General features: G+C 41.2%; 1 protein-coding gene across 3 annotated transcripts in view; it reads left to right on the top strand.

Annotated features, from left to right (window-relative positions):
• The window catches only part of baiap2l1a (BAR/IMD domain containing adaptor protein 2 like 1a), a 166,874-nt gene that overhangs the window by 17,121 nt on the left and 132,004 nt on the right, over window positions 1–17,749 (top strand). For 2 of the 3 annotated variants that reach the window (XR_005945304.1, XM_041206417.1), the window contains exon 3: window positions 7,027–7,113. Coding sequence is in view for 1 of the 3 variants with exons in the window: in XM_041206417.1 (XP_041062351.1) it covers window positions 7,027–7,113 (87 nt within the window). In the remaining 2 variants the exon portion in view is untranslated. Of the gene's footprint in view, window positions 1–7,025; window positions 7,114–17,749 lie in introns of those variants that run through there. The other variant, XM_041206418.1, reaches the window with a different exon arrangement.

Raw genomic sequence — 17,749 nt, forward strand, 5'->3', positions numbered from 1 at the left:
CAGCACATCCCTGCTTTTATATTCTAGTCCTCTCGAAATAAATGCCAACATTGCATTTGCCTTCCTAACTACCAACTCAATCTGCAAGTTAACCTTAAGAGAATCCTGGACTAGGACTCCCAAGTACCTTTGCACTCCAGATTTCTGAATTCTCTCCCCATTTAGAAAATAGTCTATGCCTCTATTCTTCCTACCAAAGTGCATAACCTCACACTTCCCCACGTTGTATTCCATCTGCCACTTCTTTGCCCATTCTCCTAATCTGTCTAAATCCTTCTGTAGACTCCCCGCCTCCTCAATACTACCTGTCCGTCCTTTGTCCTATCTTTGTATCATCTGCAAACTTAGCCAGAATGCCCTCAGTTCCTTCATCTACATCATTAATGCATAAAGTGAAAAGTTGTGGTCCCAACACTGACCCCTGCGGAACTTCACTAGTCACTGGCCGCCGTCCTGAGAAGGACCCCCTTATCCCCACTCTCTGCCTCCTGCCAGACAGCCAATCTTCTATCCATGCTAGTACCTTGCCTCTAACACCATGGGCTCTTATCTTACTGAGCAGCCTCCTGTGCGGCACCTTGTCAAAGGCCCTCTGGAAGTCCAAGTAGATAACATCCATTGGCTCTCCTTTGTCTAACCTACTCAAAGAATTCTAACAAATTTGTCAGGCATGACCTCCCCTTGATGAAACCATGCTGACTTTGCCCTATTTTATCATGCACTTCCAAGTATTCTGAAATCTCATCCTTAATAATGGAATCTAAGATCTAACCAACGACTGACGTCAGGCTAATCAGCCTGTAATTTCCTGTTTTTTGCCTCACTCCCTTCTTAAACAGGGGGTTACATTAGCGATTTTCCAGTCCTCTGAGACCTTCCCTGACTCCAGTGATTCCTGAAAGATCACCACTAACGCCTCCACTATCTCTTCAGCTATCTCCTTCAGAACTCTGGGGTGTATCCATCTGGTCCAGGTGATTTATCTACCTTCAGACCTTTCAGTTTTCCTAGCACCTTCTCCTTGGTAATGGCTACCATACTCACCTCTGCCCCCAACTCTCTTGAACTTTGGGGATGTTACTTGTGTCTTCCACCGTGAGGACTGATGCAAAGTACCTATTCAGTTCCTCTGCCATTTCTTTGTTCCCCACTACTACTTCTCCAGCGTTATTTTCCAGTGGCCCAATGTCCACTTTTGCCTCTCTCTTATCCTTTATATATCCAAAAAAGGTCTTGCAATCTTCTTTTATATTACCCTCATATTTAATGTTCTCCGCCCCCCACCCCCCCCCCCCCCCATTTCTGTTTTAGTTGTCCTCTGTTGGTTTTTGTAGACTTCCCAATCCCCTGGTTTCCCACTGCTCTTCACCGCATTGTATGCTTTCTCTTTAGCTTTTATGCTGTCCCTGATTTCCCTTGTCAGCCATGGTTGCCTCGTCCTCCCTTTAGTATGCTTCTTCTTCCTAGGGATGAATTTTTGCTGTGTCTCCCAAATTACTCCCAGAAACTCCTGCCATTGCTGTTCCACTGTCTTTCCTGCTAGGCTCATTTCCCAGTCAATTCTGGCCAGCTCCTCCCTCATGCCTCTGTAGTTGTCTTTATTCAACTGTAATACCGTTACATCTGATTCCAGCTTTTTCCTCTCAAATTGCAGGGCAAATTCTATCATATTATGGTCACTTCCTCCCAAGGGTTCCTTCACCTTAAGCTCCCTTATCAAATCTGCCTCATTACACATCACTAAATCTAGAATTGCCTGTTCCCTAGTGGGCTCCACCAGAAGCTGCTCCAGAAAGCCATCTCGTAGACATTCCACAAATTCCTTTTCGTGGGATCCACTACCAACCTGATTTTCCCAGTCTACTTGCATATTGAAATCCCCCATGATCACTGTAATCTTGCCTTTCTTACACGCCTTTTCTATCTCCTGGTGAATCTTGTGCCCCACATCCTGGCTACTGTTCGGAGGCCTGTACGTAACTCCAATTATGGTTTTTTTACATTTGTGATTCCTCAACTCTACCCACACAGATTCTACATCATCTGCCCCTACGTCGTTTCTTGCTATCGATTTAATTTCATTTCTTACTAACAAAGCAACCCCACCCCCTCTGCCAACCTGCCTATCTTTTCGATAGGATGTATATCCTTGGATATTTAGCTCCCAGTCCTGATCCCCTTGCAGCCATATCTCCGTGATGCCCACCACCTCATACCTGCCAATTTCAATCTGCGCAACAAGCTCATTTACCTTATTTCATATACTGCAAGCATTCAGATACAACACCTTCAGTCCTGTATTTCCCGTCCCTTTTTTCATTGTCGTCCCTTTATCTGATGTGCTTGAAGTTAGATGCCTAGCCCTCTCCAAACAGTCTGTCCTGTTTTGTGTTCTGGAGACTTTAATAGCCTCTCCTGGGCTCTCCTTTCTTTTCAGTTTTTTCATAATTTTCTATGACGTTGAATCCACCTCCCACACGCTAACCTGCTGCTTTGTTTCCCATTAGTCATACTTCTTGGAGTTTCCCCCACCCCCCCCCCACCAGTTTAAAGTCCTGTTGACCCACCCTATTTACCCTTTTCGCTAGAACATTGGTTCCAGATCGGTTTAGGTGGAGACCATCCCATCGATACAGATCTCATCTGTTCCAATACTGATGCCAGTGCCCCACAAAATGGACCCCTCTTTCCCGCACCACTCCTTTAGCCACGTGTTTATTTCCCTTATTCTCACGTCCCTATGCCAATTTGCACGTGGCTCGGGTAGTAATCCAGATTATAACCCTTGACGACCTGTTCTTTAATTTAGTTCCTAGCTCCTGATAATCCCTAGATAGGTCCTCTTTCCTAGTCTTACCTATGTTATTTGTCCCGACGTGGACGACAACAACTGGATTCTCCCCTTCCCTCTCCAATATCCTTTCAAGCCGGTCAGAGATGCCCCTCACCCTAGCACCGGCCAGGCAACATACCATGCGGGATTCTCGATCCTGCTTACTGCGGATGCTATCAATTCCCCTAATTATAGAATCGCCTACAACTACCACTTGTCATTTTGCTCCCCCCCCTTGAATGGCCTCCTGTGCCATGGTGCTGTGGTCAGCTGGCTCATCCTCCCTATAGCCCTGTTCCTCATCCACACAGGGAGCAAGCACCTCATACCTGTTGGACAAGGTCAAGAGCTGAGGCTCCTCTGTTCCTGAACACAGGATCCCTCCACCTGCCTCACTTGCAGTCACACCCTGCTGATCCTGATCACTGACTGAATTTGAGGTACTTAATCTACCAGGTGTGACCGCCTCCTGAAACAAAGCGTCCAGGTAACTCTCGCCCTCTCGGATGTGCCGCAGTGTCCGGAGCTCGGACTCCAGCTCATCAATTCTGAGCCAGAGTTCCTCCAGCAACCAACACTTGCTACAGATGTGGTCACTGCGGCTCACAACGGGATCTGCCAGCTCCCATATCATACAGCTACAACACATCACCTGCCCAGCCATCTCTACTTAGTTAATTAATTTATTAATTAGCTTTGCAGTGGTTTTTTTACAAATCTGGTTGGTAGGAAATCTGCATCAATCAGGTCACAGCTTCCCTGTGCCATCACTTGTTCAGTTTTGGCTTCAGTTATTCTGTGCCCTGAGGTCACCGCTCTGGTGCTCCTCCCTCAAATGCTGCTTAAGTAATCAAAACTCGTCAAGGAAATCACTCTGGCACAGATAATGCTATGCAGTGCCTACCTTTTATACAAGGTGATCTCTGCCCCAGCTAGGAACAGGTCCAGTTCTCACTTGATGGAATTCAGCAATTAAATGAATGCCATACAAGCTGGCAGTCTGTTCCAGAGGTCCACTATTCTCTGGGAAAACACCTCCTGAGATCTAACCTAAATTCTGGCTTTAAAGAACTTAAATTTGTGACCCCTGGTCCTCCCTAACCTATTTACTTGAAACAAACCATTTACCTGTGGCTCAGTTGATAGCATTCTTGCCTCTGGCACGAAACATTGTGGGTTCGAGTCCCATTCCAGAACTTGAGCACTTGAGTTTAGGCTGACAATTCAATGCAGTACTGAGGGAGTAATACACTGCTGGAAGTGATGTCTTTCGGATGAGATATTAAACTGAGGCCCCATCTGCTCTCTGAGGTGGTGTAAAAGATCCCAAGATGCTATTTCAAAGATAAGCAGGGGAATTATTCCTGGTGTCCTGGCCAATATCTATCCCCCAACCAACATCACTAAAACAGATCACCTGGTTGTTATCACAATATTGTTGTGCAAGCTTGCTGTGTGCAAGTTGGTGGCTGCATTTCCTACATTACAACAGTGACTACACTTCAAAAGAACTTCATTAGCTGTAAAGCACTTTAAGATACCCAATAGCTGTGAAAAACACTATAACAGTGCCAGTCTTTCTTTCTTACTCGAACGTGATTCATTCCCTTCAACATCCTATTACCTCGATCGGATCACACCTAAACCAATGCTTCCCTGAAGCTTTGAGTCCCAGTTCCTGTAGTCCCTGTTCATAACTAAGATGCTACAAGCTAGGAATGAATCTTGTGACCCTCCTGTCCACACTTTTCCAAAGCCTTACCATCACCCACTCATGTGGAGAGACCAAATCTGAACAAGGTATTCTGACGTCTGACCAAGTATTTACATGGACAAACTAATATACTTCTTTGGGAAAGCTTAGCATTGGCAGTTGGTCAGTATGAGTAATCTAATGTGTAGCTCTCCTCAAATCTTGTAAATCTGAGTTAATTGAAGTTTATTAATATAATGCATTTTAATCCAGTAAATTACCTGGGATTAAACTTGATCTTGTGAAATTTGACAGAATGGTGGCATTTTATTAAGGAACAAATAGATCAAATGGTGTTGCCTTGCTTCCATGACAAGTTTAATTATATTTACATAGTTGGAATGAAAAACTTCTCTCTTTGTTAATAGTGGTATTATTCCAGTTTTAGTGACCAAGACTGGATTTTAGCACTGAATTGGAGAGTTATCAATGGTGCATTTATGCTACAACTACGGAGGTTTTGCTTTGCATCAATTTTACAGCTATAACAAACTTAGTTTGAATCTAGAGCCAGGGCCTGACTTACACTGGTACAAAGTGAAATGAGACTCCTTGGATTTTCACTTAAATGCAATTCAAGCTTTAACACCCAATTTACATAGCATTGATACAAATCTGAGACTGCTTCACATCAACATAAAACCTGTTGTGTAACTGCACCCAGAAAGTCATGGGGACTGGTTATGTTTTCTCTCTACTGTGCTGGCTTGGGACACAGGATCAGAAATTATTTTATGTTCCAAAGGTGATAGAGATAGTTTACCGGAACTAATTTTCTGGCATAAAAATCACAAATAGAGTAACTGTGGCTTGATTTTGAATGTGAGCTCATCCAGATTCATTGCAGAAAGGTGCAAATAGTTGATTCATTGTTGATTCATTTCTCCCTTCCGCTGAAGGGTGCAAGATAGGATCCTAGCATCAAATAGATTGTGTACTCTGCTACCTAAAACAGAAATGGACTTCTACCCTGCATTTAAACTGTACAATCATTGGTTCAAGGAATATCTAATCCTAATTGGCTGTGCTTGAAAGAAGCTAGCACTTCTCATGGTTGAAGGAGATGTAAACTACTCTTCCTGGCTGTTGCCAAAGGAGACATTTTAATTCTTGTAGTTTGCTCTCAGGAGTTAATCTTGCTAATGTTTGAAAAGTCCCTTCCCAATTATAATTGAGCTGCAGTGAAAACCTAGGGAAAAAGTCTGAAAATTTCAAACTAGGTTTAATGCTGTCATTGTTGGACAAAATTAGAAAACTGGACTTAATTTTTAAAAAAACATAATAAATGACATACTTTAAAGATTGGAAATTTTAGACAGGCTTAATTTTAAATTTCTTTCAATAATACTTTTTCACAATATTATTAGTCCATAGGGAAACTATCCAATTAAGTCTACAGGCTCTAGATTATACCATACAGTTAAAAACTCTTGTTTAAATTCTTATAAACTCTTGGACAATAATTATTCTAGTCCCAGTCGGCCTAAAAGGGGACCCAGCCCTTAAAAATTGACATTTCCTTTTCGTATTGTTTAAAATAAGTTGCCAAATGGCCTTAATAGAAAACATGCAGAGAAATTTGAGATTTGCCTTGGTCAAAGGAATTTGCTCTGATCTTTATCAATTTATGTTCCAATTTTACTTCCAGATGATCTGATGGATGTGTTACCTTATTAATTGTGATTGGAAAGGGTGATAATTGTACCATTTCACGTGCTTTTTAAAGAAAACTATAAGAAATTTTAATTTAAATGCTGCATCAACTGGTTTTCTATTTTTACATTATTACTGAACAGTAATAATTCAAGAAAACAGTTAAGCTTTGTTTTCTGAATTTAACCTCTTTAAAACAAACTCTAGGAACTCTGGTTCTTGAATTGATAATGTACCGTGCTATAATTTAGTACATAACAAAAGAATGCAAATAGTGCAACTTTGATACTACAACAGCTTGCATTTATATAGCACTTTTAACACAAAACATCCCAAGGCACTTCACAGGGGTATTATCAAATGAAAATGTACCGAGCCAGATAGGGAGGTATTAGGACAGATATCCAAAAGCTTTCAGAAAAACACATCATAAGAGCATAACACATGAGCAACTCAAGTGAAATACTATGGATATTTTGCTATTCCTATTTCTAACAGGTTTTCAAAGCTGGTTTTTTATCCGTTTTGACCAACCTAGTCAGATTCACTTACACCTTTACTCTTGGAATGTGGAGAGGTAGAAAAGGGTGTAAAATATTGTTACCAGTAACCATGGAACATGCAAAAGTGAGTTACCTGAATACAACAGTCTATTTGATATGATTCCAGTTTTGATTTACAGTTACTTGGTGTTTTCTCTTAGAACAAAATAAGAATATTGTAACTAATGTGTTCTAAACCAATAACTACAGTTTGTTAAAATATTATTTTCTGCTTATTTTAACAGCTATGGTGGCTGCAGGCAAGACATACTTTGATGGCATTTCAAAATTAGGAGAGCTGAGTTCTCAGTCACCAGTCTCCAAAGAGCTAGGTAAGGTGCATGTGAACCAGTGGGTGCATTATGTATCTCAATCCACATATAAACTTTCTTTGCTGGGAGATAAAAGAATGAGTCACATTTGTAAAGTATCTTAAGTCAGGAACATCTTGGTCACATACTTTCAATTTATTTTAAAATGAAAGTGTTATGATGCAGGCAAGCCAGGAGACAGTTTTAACTGATCCTTCAAATAACATTGTAATGAATGACCAGTTAATTTTTGCTTTGTGGTGTTGGTTAGGGAAGGAATGTTCCCTCAGTTATTGACTCTGCTCTTCAAATCAATTAATAGGTTCTTTAATCACTATTTATAATCTTTGTACCAAACTTCAAAAACATAGTTACAGATTAACATCACAGCAGCTTGAAGAATTACTGGAAAAAAGTAAGCAATGTAGTATGTGGCACAATTTCCACGAGTGCTTGTAGAATGAAACAAGAGTCAATAATATACATTGGATTGTTTTAGGGCAAGTGTTATGGTGTATTCAGTCTTTCAAAATGCAATTAAATGTTTACATTGTGAAGCATAATTTTTTTATGGATGGTTTTATGGTAAGCTGTAGCTGACTTTGGTAGTTCATCTACCTACAAGTGTATTTAGTAGTAGGCAGGGTTTAGTTGAAATCTTCCAGTTCTGATTAAAATCTATAGAGAAAAGTATTCAAGTCTAGATAGACAATCCTGATTTGTTCACTATTTTTATCAATTAAAAAATACTCTGCAAGTTCTATCAGTTCAAAATATAAGGAGGCATCAGTGCAGACCAAGAACTATTAAAGTTTACATAACATAACTCAGAAAATACTGATTCTATTTTTCAAATTTCCTAGCCTTCCCTTTGGTTCCTGAAGGCACAGACTCTTGCTTTCTTTCTGTCTCTAATTTTCCATTATCTATTCCAAGTGGTTCCTTACTATTCATGAGCCACACAGTGAATTTTAGTAGGTGGATGCAGAATGTACATAGCAATGAAATCAATCTCGCGCTTTTATGTGCTGTCTTATTTTCTTTTGCTCTCGGCTTCCTATCCTACATGAATCCCAGCCCAAAAGGTGAAAGTAGACACTGAGGCCTACTGATACCTTGCCACCCTGACTGGAATTTCACTGCTATATCTCTTGCCAGGTCTGCCAATGGCTAAAACAAAAACAGAATTACCTGGAAAAACTCAGCAGGTCCGGCAGCATCGGCGGAGAAGAAAAGAATTGACGTTTCGAGTCCTCATGACCCTTCGACAGAACAGAGTTCTGTCGAAGGGTCATGAGGACTCGAAACGTCAACTCTTTTCTTCTCCGCCGATGCTGCCGGACCTGCTGAGTTTTTCCAGGTAATTCTGTTTTTGTTTTGGATTTCCAGCATCCGCAGTTTTTTGTTTTTATCTCTGCCAATGGCTAGCCTTTCCCCACCCATTAAATGCAATTACCTGGAATGGTTAGGATTCCAATTCCATTACTAAATCTCTGTTTGCTGATTGGATTTTAAAACAAGAAAATTTATTTCCAGTGGTGTACCAATTTTTTTTTTACAAAGCTCCACATCCAAGCTATACTGGGACAGCTACAACAACAGCATCTACCCAACAGTGGAATGTTTCCCATGAATGTCCTGTCATAAAAAGCAGCAAAAATCCAATCTAGCCAATTGCCACCCTTTCAGACTACTCTCAGTCATCAGCTCCACATCCAAGCTATACTGGGACAGCTACAACAACAGCATCTACCCAACAGTGGAATGTTTCCCATGAATGTCCTGTCATAAAAAGCAGCAAAAATCCAATCTAGCCAATTGCCACCCTTTCAGACTACTCTCAGTCATCAGCAAAGTAATCAAAGGTATCAGCACTTATATAGCAATAACCTATTACCAATGCTCAGTAGGGTTCCCCCAGGGTCACTTGACTCCTGACCTCAGTATAGCCTTGTTCCAAATATGGATAAACAAGCTGAATTCCACAGGTGAGATGGGAGTAATTGCCCTAAGCATCAAGGCAGCATTTGACTGAGTGTGGCATCAAGGAGACTAATCAAAACTGAAGTCGATGGGAATCTGGGAAAACTCTCCACTGGTTGGAGTCATACCTGTAGTATAAGGGTCTGGTGGATAAAGGTGGGATTGAGTACAGTACCGCCCACAGTGATATAAGAGAACACATGACCTTCACCTAGGGGTCAATGTAGTATTGGACACAGCCGTGTGTAGGAGCAAGCATTGCTCCTAATTTGGACCTTTACTGTATCTATGTATATCTATGTATAAATACTTGTTGTTGAACTACCTAAGACTACAAATACATTAATAAGACCCACCTAACCGTGCCCGACACCTTACAACATGGTGGCAGTGAATGGAATATCTCAGAACTTTGCAGAGACAGCAGAAGAAAATTAAGATTCTGGAAAACTGAAGAAAAAATAAAAGGAGCATTCTGACCTGAAGAAAAGCTCTAGAAGTGAAGGTGTAAAGGAAATAGCCAGAGAAAAGCTCCAAAGGAAAACTTGGAAGCTGAAGGCAGAAATTAAATTCCTCACTGCAGCAGAAGACTCCATTGGAACCCATGGAAGTCCAGCTTCAATACCTAGATTGCATCAGTAGGGATATGTGAAGAGACAGGTGACTATGCCTGAGTGAGAAGAAGACTGAGTGAGCAGTGAATTAGGTTCACATGGTAATTTGATGCATGGGGGAAAGAAGTGTAGTATACAAAGGAATTATTTTAAATTTATTAAGAGAGTAATTAAACTTTCTAAACAACATAACAGAGCCCATAAAGCAGCAGGAGTTTGCAGAGAGAACCCATAAAACAGCGGAGAGAGAGAGCTAGGAGTTTACAGATAAAATCAATAAGTGACATCACAGGAGTCCCATAAGTTGATTGGTATGTAAGTGTAGGCCTTTCCAGACTCAGCATGGAGGAGGTGATTGGCGAGTGACAGGTGAGTTATTTTATTATACCATACTGTAACAAACACCTTCTATAAAGTTTAAGATATGTAAATGCAGCTCAGCCATGTGGAATGTGCATCCATGGGATGTGGGACGTTGCGTAGGCACCAAGTGCCCTCAATGACTACATCTGCGGGAACTATCACCAGCTGCAGAAACTTGAGTTCCGGTTTGTAGAACTTGAGCGGTGGCTGGAGTCACTGTGGTCCATCTGCAAGGCTGAGGATTACATAGTTAGTGTGTTTAGAGAGGTGGTTACACCACAGCCAAGAAGTACACTGGTAGAGAGAACAGTGACCATTGTATCATAAGGTTTAGATTGGCCATGGAAAAGGACAAGGAACAATCCAGAGCAGGGATAATTAACATGTGGGAAGCCAACTTCGATGGGATGAGAATGCATCTGAGTTGGGTGAGTTGGAATCAAATGTTGGCAGAAAAGGTAGTGGCTAAACAATGGGCTACCTTGAAAGAAAAACTATGGCAAGCATGTCAAGGTATATGCCTTTGAAAGGGAATGGTAGGACAAATAAATCCAGAGTGCCCTGGATGATGAGCCAGATAGGGGTGAAGATGAAAAGGAAGAAGTGCGAGTGCAACAGATGTCGGGTAGAAAATACAATGGAGAATCGGGCTGAATATAGCAGGACCAGAGGGGAAGTGAAAAAACTAATAAAAGCAAGGAGAGAGCGTGAAAGGATCATGGCAGCTAATGTAACAGGGAATCCCAAGGTCTTTTATAAGTGTATAAATAATAAAAGGGCGAGAAAAGAAAGAGTCGGGCGATTAGGGATTTACAAAAAAGGGGACTTGCACATGGAGGCAGGAGAAATAGCAGAGGTATTAAATGAGTACTTTGCATCTGTCTTTACAAATGAAGAATGTGCAACCTAGGCTGAGGTGAGAGAGGAGGTAACTGGTACACTGGGAGAATTTACAATTGAGGAGGAGTGGTCTTAGAAAGGCTATCTTTACTTAAAATTGTCAAGGTACCAGGATTGGATGATATACATCCAAGGGCACTGAGGGAAGTGAGAAATTGCAGAGAGTGGAAATTGCAGAGGCACTAGTGATAATCTTCCAGTCTTCCTTAGACACAGGGGTGGTGCGAGAGAACTGGAGAATTGTGAATGTTACACTCTTGTTCAAAAAACGGCTGCAAAAATAAAGGCAGCAACTACAGACCAGTCAATTTGACTTCAGTGGTAGGGAAACTTCTGGGGGCAAAATCAAACTTCTGGGGCCACTGAAACAAGTGCAGGATATTTAAGGAAAACCAGCATGGATTTGTTAAGAGAAAATCATGTTTAACTAACTTGCTGGATTTTTTGAGGAGGTAACAGAAAAGTTTGATAAGGACAACACTGTTAATGTGGATTTTCAAAAGGCATTTGGTACAATGCCACACAACCGAGCAAAATTCTAGCTCATGGAATAAAAGGGAGAATAGGCACTTGGATAAGAAATTGGCTGAGTGACAGTAAACGAAGAGTAATGAATTTTTTCAGAATGGAGGAAGGTTTGTAGTGGAGTTCCCCAGGAGTCAGTGCTGGCACCCTTCCTTTCCCTGATACATTAATGATCTAGACTTTGCTGGTCAGGGCATGATTTCAAAATTGGACATGTTATCAACTGTGATGAGGATAGCCTTGAATTTCAAAAGAACATAAACATGTTGGTGGATTGGGTAGACAAGTGGCAGATGAAGTTCAGTGCAGAGAAATGTGAGGTTTGGCAGAAAGAATATGGAGAGACCATATAAAATAAAGGGAGAAACTCTAAAGGAGGTGCGGGAACAAAGGAACCTCGGTGTGAATGAACATAAGTTATTGAAGGGCATGTTGAAAGAGCAGTCAATAAAGCATATAGGGACATTGAGCACATGAGTAAAGAGGTCATGTTGAATTTGCATAAGATACCAGTTAGGCCTCATCTGGAGTATTGCATCAAGTTCTGGGTTAAAAACAAAAAAACTGCGGATGCTGGAAATCCAAAACAAAAACAGAATTACCTGGAAAAACTCAGCACATCTGGCAGCATCGGTGGAGAAGAAAAGAGTTGACGTTTCGAGTCCTCATGACCCTTCGACAGAGCTTGAGTAAATCCAAGAAAGGGGTGAAAACCCCTTTCTTGGATTCACTCAAGTTCTGTCGAAGGGTCATGAGGACTCGAAATGTCAACTCTTTTCAAGTTCTGGGTACCATTCCTGAGGAAGGATGTGAAGGCATTGGAGAGAGTACAGAGGAGATTCACAAGAATGATTCTAAGGATAAAGAACTGTAGCTATGAGGATAGATTGGAGAGGATGGGACTGTTTTCCTTGGAGAAAAGATGGCTAAGGAGACTTGATAGAGGTATTCAAGATCCTGAAGGGTATGGACAGGGTAAATAGTGAAAAACAGTTCCCACTCAAGGGAGCATCAAGAACTGGAGGACAGATTAAAAATAATTGGCAAAAGGAATAAAAGTAATGTGATGAAATTTTTTTTCACCCAGAGTCTGGCTGGAGTCTGGAATGAACTTACTGAGAGGGTGGTGGAGGCAGGTTTGATCGAGGTATTCAAAAACAAATTGGATGGCTATTAGGAAAGAGAATGTGCAAGGTTACCAGGATAAGGGACGGGGTGGAATGCTCTTTCAGAGAACCAGTGCAGACTTGATGGGCCAGATGGTTGCCATCTGCACTATAAAGATTCTGTGAAAAGCTGGGATTTGACACTTTAAAGACCTGAGAACATTGATCTGAAGTGGGGAATAGTCAAACCAGTCAATCCAGACAGCCTTTGTTGAAAAAACATTAACACTGAGATCACGAACACAATTATTGCTGGAGCCTGCCAAAACTGGCAAAAGTGGGAAAACCCTTTGTGAAGAAGGGTACAGAGGTACCATCTTGGATTTTCAGAAATCTCTCAAAACTGAACCTGCAATTTAAAAATTTTAACCATTGATCAGAAACCCACTCTTTCAGATCATTTTGGACTTATCCAAGTCCAAGATCAATCTCAAAATTGGGGACTCTGGAGAAAGAGGTTCTTTAAATATATGATTGCTTTGGGTCGGGATAAAAAGATAGGAGCTGTACAAGTTAACGCATTGCTTTATTCATTAGGCTCAATAGTGGGCAATACAATAGCTAGACAAGGAATTAATGAATCATCTGAAAAATTTGATGAAGTTTTAAAATCATTTGATGCTTATTTTAACCTCCGAAGTAACAACATCCTTGAAAGGGCTCAATTTAATTAATGCAGCCAGGAGAACCTGTCCGCTCTTTCATTACTGAGCTGTTTAGAATGGCTGAAGGCTGTGATTACAATGATTTGAAATCTGAGCTAATCAGGGATGGAATAGCTGTAGGAGTGGCAGACGACACGCTCTCAAACATTTTTAAAGCGAAGGAAGATCCATCCCATGAGAAAGTCATCCAGATTTGCAAGCAACCTGAAATCTGTTTGCAGCACAGATCCATATTAAGGAAGAAAGCAAACCATGGTACAAAGTAAACCCTACTGTCTAGTCAGTGAAACAGCAGAGAAACAGGGACACTTCAGGCTAAGAGAAACAATACCCTAACTGACCAGGAGAGCGACCATGCCAGCGCTGGGGAGCAATGCGTCCCCACAGGTGTGATCAATGCCTGGCAATTTCAGCCCAATGCTTTCAATATAACTGAATAGTACACTTTGGGAAGCTGTGCAATGCCAAAACACACAGAAAATCCCAAGAGGATTCAAGAGGTCAAGATAACACACCAAGAGGAGAGACAATCATGCTTCTTGGGTGAGGTCAAAAATCCTGGACTTTTGTTCTGGAATGTGGACATCTCAGTTATGGCCATCCCACAAACTTTAAATTGGGCATGGAAGTCAGTGTTATAGTCCTATTGGACGAAGAGACTTCTGGCTACAAGCAACCAACATAGCAATTTATGGGCCTGCTTGAATCCGACTTCCAGTTATAGGCATGATTCTGGAACCATTAAGGTATGGTGGCAAACAAATCTTTGAGCTGATGTGCATCATCCATAACCAGTCTTTTTCTCTCTTGAGCAGAGATGCCTGTGTAGCGCTGAATCTCCTCAAAATGGCAGAAGATGTCAAGACAACTACTGTCATAAATTATACAGAACTGCAAGTTCCCGAGAACTCCAAGAAGGATTCTCTTGACTAGGACTTCAGTTCTGAATTGCCTTCTCTCTTTGCAGAACAGGCTCTTCTGCTTTTGTTACAGACCAGCCAACCACTCAGATGGTTACCACAATCCCTAGAGCAGATGGCAGGCAAGAGAGGAACCATTACCGCTGCTAGATGCCCCACCATCAAAATCCTATGATTACCATTGACCAGAAACTTAACTGGACCAGCATATAAATACTGTTGCCATGCTTGGTGCCAGCATGTCATATTATGTACTTTCAGACAATACTTTTAAAAATTGAACAGAAACAAACTGCTAAGATGTCTGCTGCAAGTCATGCGACTTTTAGCATTTGGACTACCAACAGTATAGGTGTCTGGTGAATACGTAATCAAGTGTGGAAATAGGTGAGGGTAACTCACAGCCATTTGTGGAATTCACACATCTCATTGTTTAAGGATGGGCCAACACCTAAAGATCATGGAGTTTCCAGACTGCCTGTTTCCATGTTTCATACTGGACAAAAGGGAAGATCAAAACTCAATGGCCACTGTCAAGTCCCCATTATAACATGTTGCCCTACTCCATCCAAACTTAGACTGGGTGTGCCTCAGAGGTATTAATCCAGCACCCGTGATTGAAGCTGGTCTCAGGGACTACACCCTTATTATCCTAGGACCCATCAAAACCATCAATCATCAGCCAATATGAGAACCAGACTCTGAAATCAGCTGCAAGTCACCAAGCAGCCAAAGTACTTAACCTGTTCCAGTTTCAAAGTTCACCTGAGAATCAACCTTCCAGATTTTCAGCTACAAGAAGCCTGATAACCATCTGTGAATCCTTCGCTTCACAAGACCATCACTTCAGTTTTAAATCATCAAATCTATTCAAGAAACCACAGGCTTGCCATTTAGGAGAGTGGAAATCATAAATCAGAGACTGAATTAACTGTAATCTATAAAAGTACACTGTCTGTAAACAATGTTTGTTTGTGTGTGTAAGCATGCACATGAGACCAAGTCTGTGACGTTGCGTTAATTCATGGTAAGTGAGAGATTAAATAACCTTATTTATTTTAAACTCTCAAAAGCTTTCTGCTGAATTATTTAATTGGGATACTCCAAGGCTAAGAAAGGGCACACTTCTTTCCATACAAAACATACTGATTACAGGCAGTAAGAGAGGGCATAAATCCTGTCCATGATGCTATGGTTACAAGAGCAGGTCGGGCTGGGAATTCTGCAGTGTATAATTCCCAAAAGTCTGTCCACCATCTACAAAACACAAGTCAGGAGTCTGGTGGAATACTGCCCAACGAGTACACCTCCAACAACACTCAAAAGCTCAACACTATCCAGGACAAAGCAGCCCACTTGATTGACACCCCTCCACCACCTTAAACATTTGATCCCTCCATCACCAACACACACTGGCAGAAGTGTGTACCATAAACAGGATGCACTGCAGCAACTCACCAAAATTCCTTCAACAGCATCTTCCAAATTTGCGACCTCTACCGTTAGAAGAACAAGGGCAGCAGATGCATGGGAACACCACCAGCTGCAAGTCATCCTCCAAGCTACAAACCATCCTGAATTGGAACTATATTGCTGTTCTTTCATTATCACTGGGTCAAAAACCTGGAACCCCCTTCCTAACAGCACTGAAGGTGTACCTACACCAGATGGACTGCAGCAGTTTAAGAAGGCAGCTCACCACCATCTTTTTGAGGGCACTCTTTGATCAGCCACAGATGCTGGCCTTGCTAGTAACCTTCACTTTCCATGAAAGAATAAAAAACGCACCCAATTTTATTTTGGTTGTTAATTAGGTTTTTAAAGTTTATTTTTGTTTGCAGTGCCTATTAGGTAATTGCAAATATTATAGCATCACTTAGCTGTTCACTGCAACATGGCACTACACATCTTCACTCCCATTGCCTTTCACTTGTCTTGAATATTCTACAATATTAGCCTGAACACTTGAGAATTACGTTTTCACAGTGACATAACTCAAGTTAAAGCCATTGTTTGCTTTTTCTTGTTTTGTTAATATGCCTTGTGCCTCATTGCAAACACTGAAGTGTGATTTTTCTCACATTGTATGCAGACTATCAGCAACATAAATACCTGAGCAAACTGTCTATCGCTGTCTTTGTATTGCAAGATTATTTCAGGAAGCAACTCCGCAAGGCAGCTGTTGTCATGAACTCCACTCCTTTTGCATTTTGGAATGGATTCACAAGCGCTGTTGCAAAAAATAATTTCGCGTGCACAAGCGTCATGTGCAATTGTTTGAAAGTTGAAATGAGTGACTGGTGATTTTCCATATAGACCACTGAAGTTTTAAAAACAGCTTTAGAGGCCTAAACGTGGGTTGATAGGTAAAATTGTCTGCAGCCAAAGAGGAAAAAACCTTGTATTTATCTAGTACCTTTTGCCTCATGATTTCCCAAATAACTTTACAGCTAATTAAGTAGTCTTGAAGTTTAGTCACTGATGTAATGTTGGAATATGCAGCAACTTATTTATGCATGGTAAAATCTTATAAACAACAAGATATGTGACCAGGTAATCTGTTATTTTTAGTAATGTCAGTTAAGAGAGAAATATTGGTCACAATAACCTGCCCTTTTTCATAAAGTACTGTGGGAATTTTTATGTTCACTGAGAGGGCAGACGGAGCCTAGATTGAATGTCTCAGCCAAAAGGTGGCACCTTTGACAGTGCAGCACTTGTTCACTACTGCACTAAAGTGTCAGCCTAGATGGAGCAGTTGTAGTCTGAATTTTGAATTGCTACATGATCGTTGTTTTTCTGATTCCACTGGCAGCTGAGACGCATGCAGTTCTGTGGAGGTGGGACCAACTTTAATGGATTTTCCTCTGAAGGAAGATGAGGCAGTTTATATGAGTAAATTGGAAATTATTCTATTTCATGTATAATGCTCCCCTTATTGTTTCATGAATAAAGGCATTACTTGGTTATCATAGAATAGAATGATGCCACCATGCCTGTGCATAATTTGGTAGTAAGTTGTGCAGAAAAGAAGGTCCCAGATAAAATTCATGGTCTCTACTGAAAAAAACTGATCTCAGCAAAAGCCAGGAATAAAATTAAGGGGTAAGGTCTTGTTCTTGACTGCAATCCAGAAATTCCAATTATAATAGGTTTTTTTTGAGTACTGGGTATTGCGATGATCCCAATATTGAATAGCTGGCCCCTGTCCACTACTTGAACCGTTTGCAGGCATTATTTGCGTCAGCTACTGGAGGCTGCCAGCATCAGTGGAACTAGACCCCGGCAAAAGTTACTATCATCAGGAGAGAAAAAGAGTGCAGCAAGAAAATTAGTGGGGGTCGGAGATTGCAATGGAAAACTGCTGGCCAGTGTCTGTGACCAGACGTGAACTGGATATAAGGAAATATGTTAAAAGAAACTACATCCGAGACCCTTTAGTTCAGCTTCATTTGCTGGCGATAAATCTACAACAAAATTTCAGAGGTGATTTTTATCTTGCTGGTCTGGTGTACTCCAGG

This window comes from Carcharodon carcharias, chromosome 15 (assembly GCF_017639515.1).
Source record: "Carcharodon carcharias isolate sCarCar2 chromosome 15, sCarCar2.pri, whole genome shotgun sequence".
NCBI lineage: Eukaryota > Metazoa > Chordata > Chondrichthyes > Lamniformes > Lamnidae > Carcharodon > Carcharodon carcharias.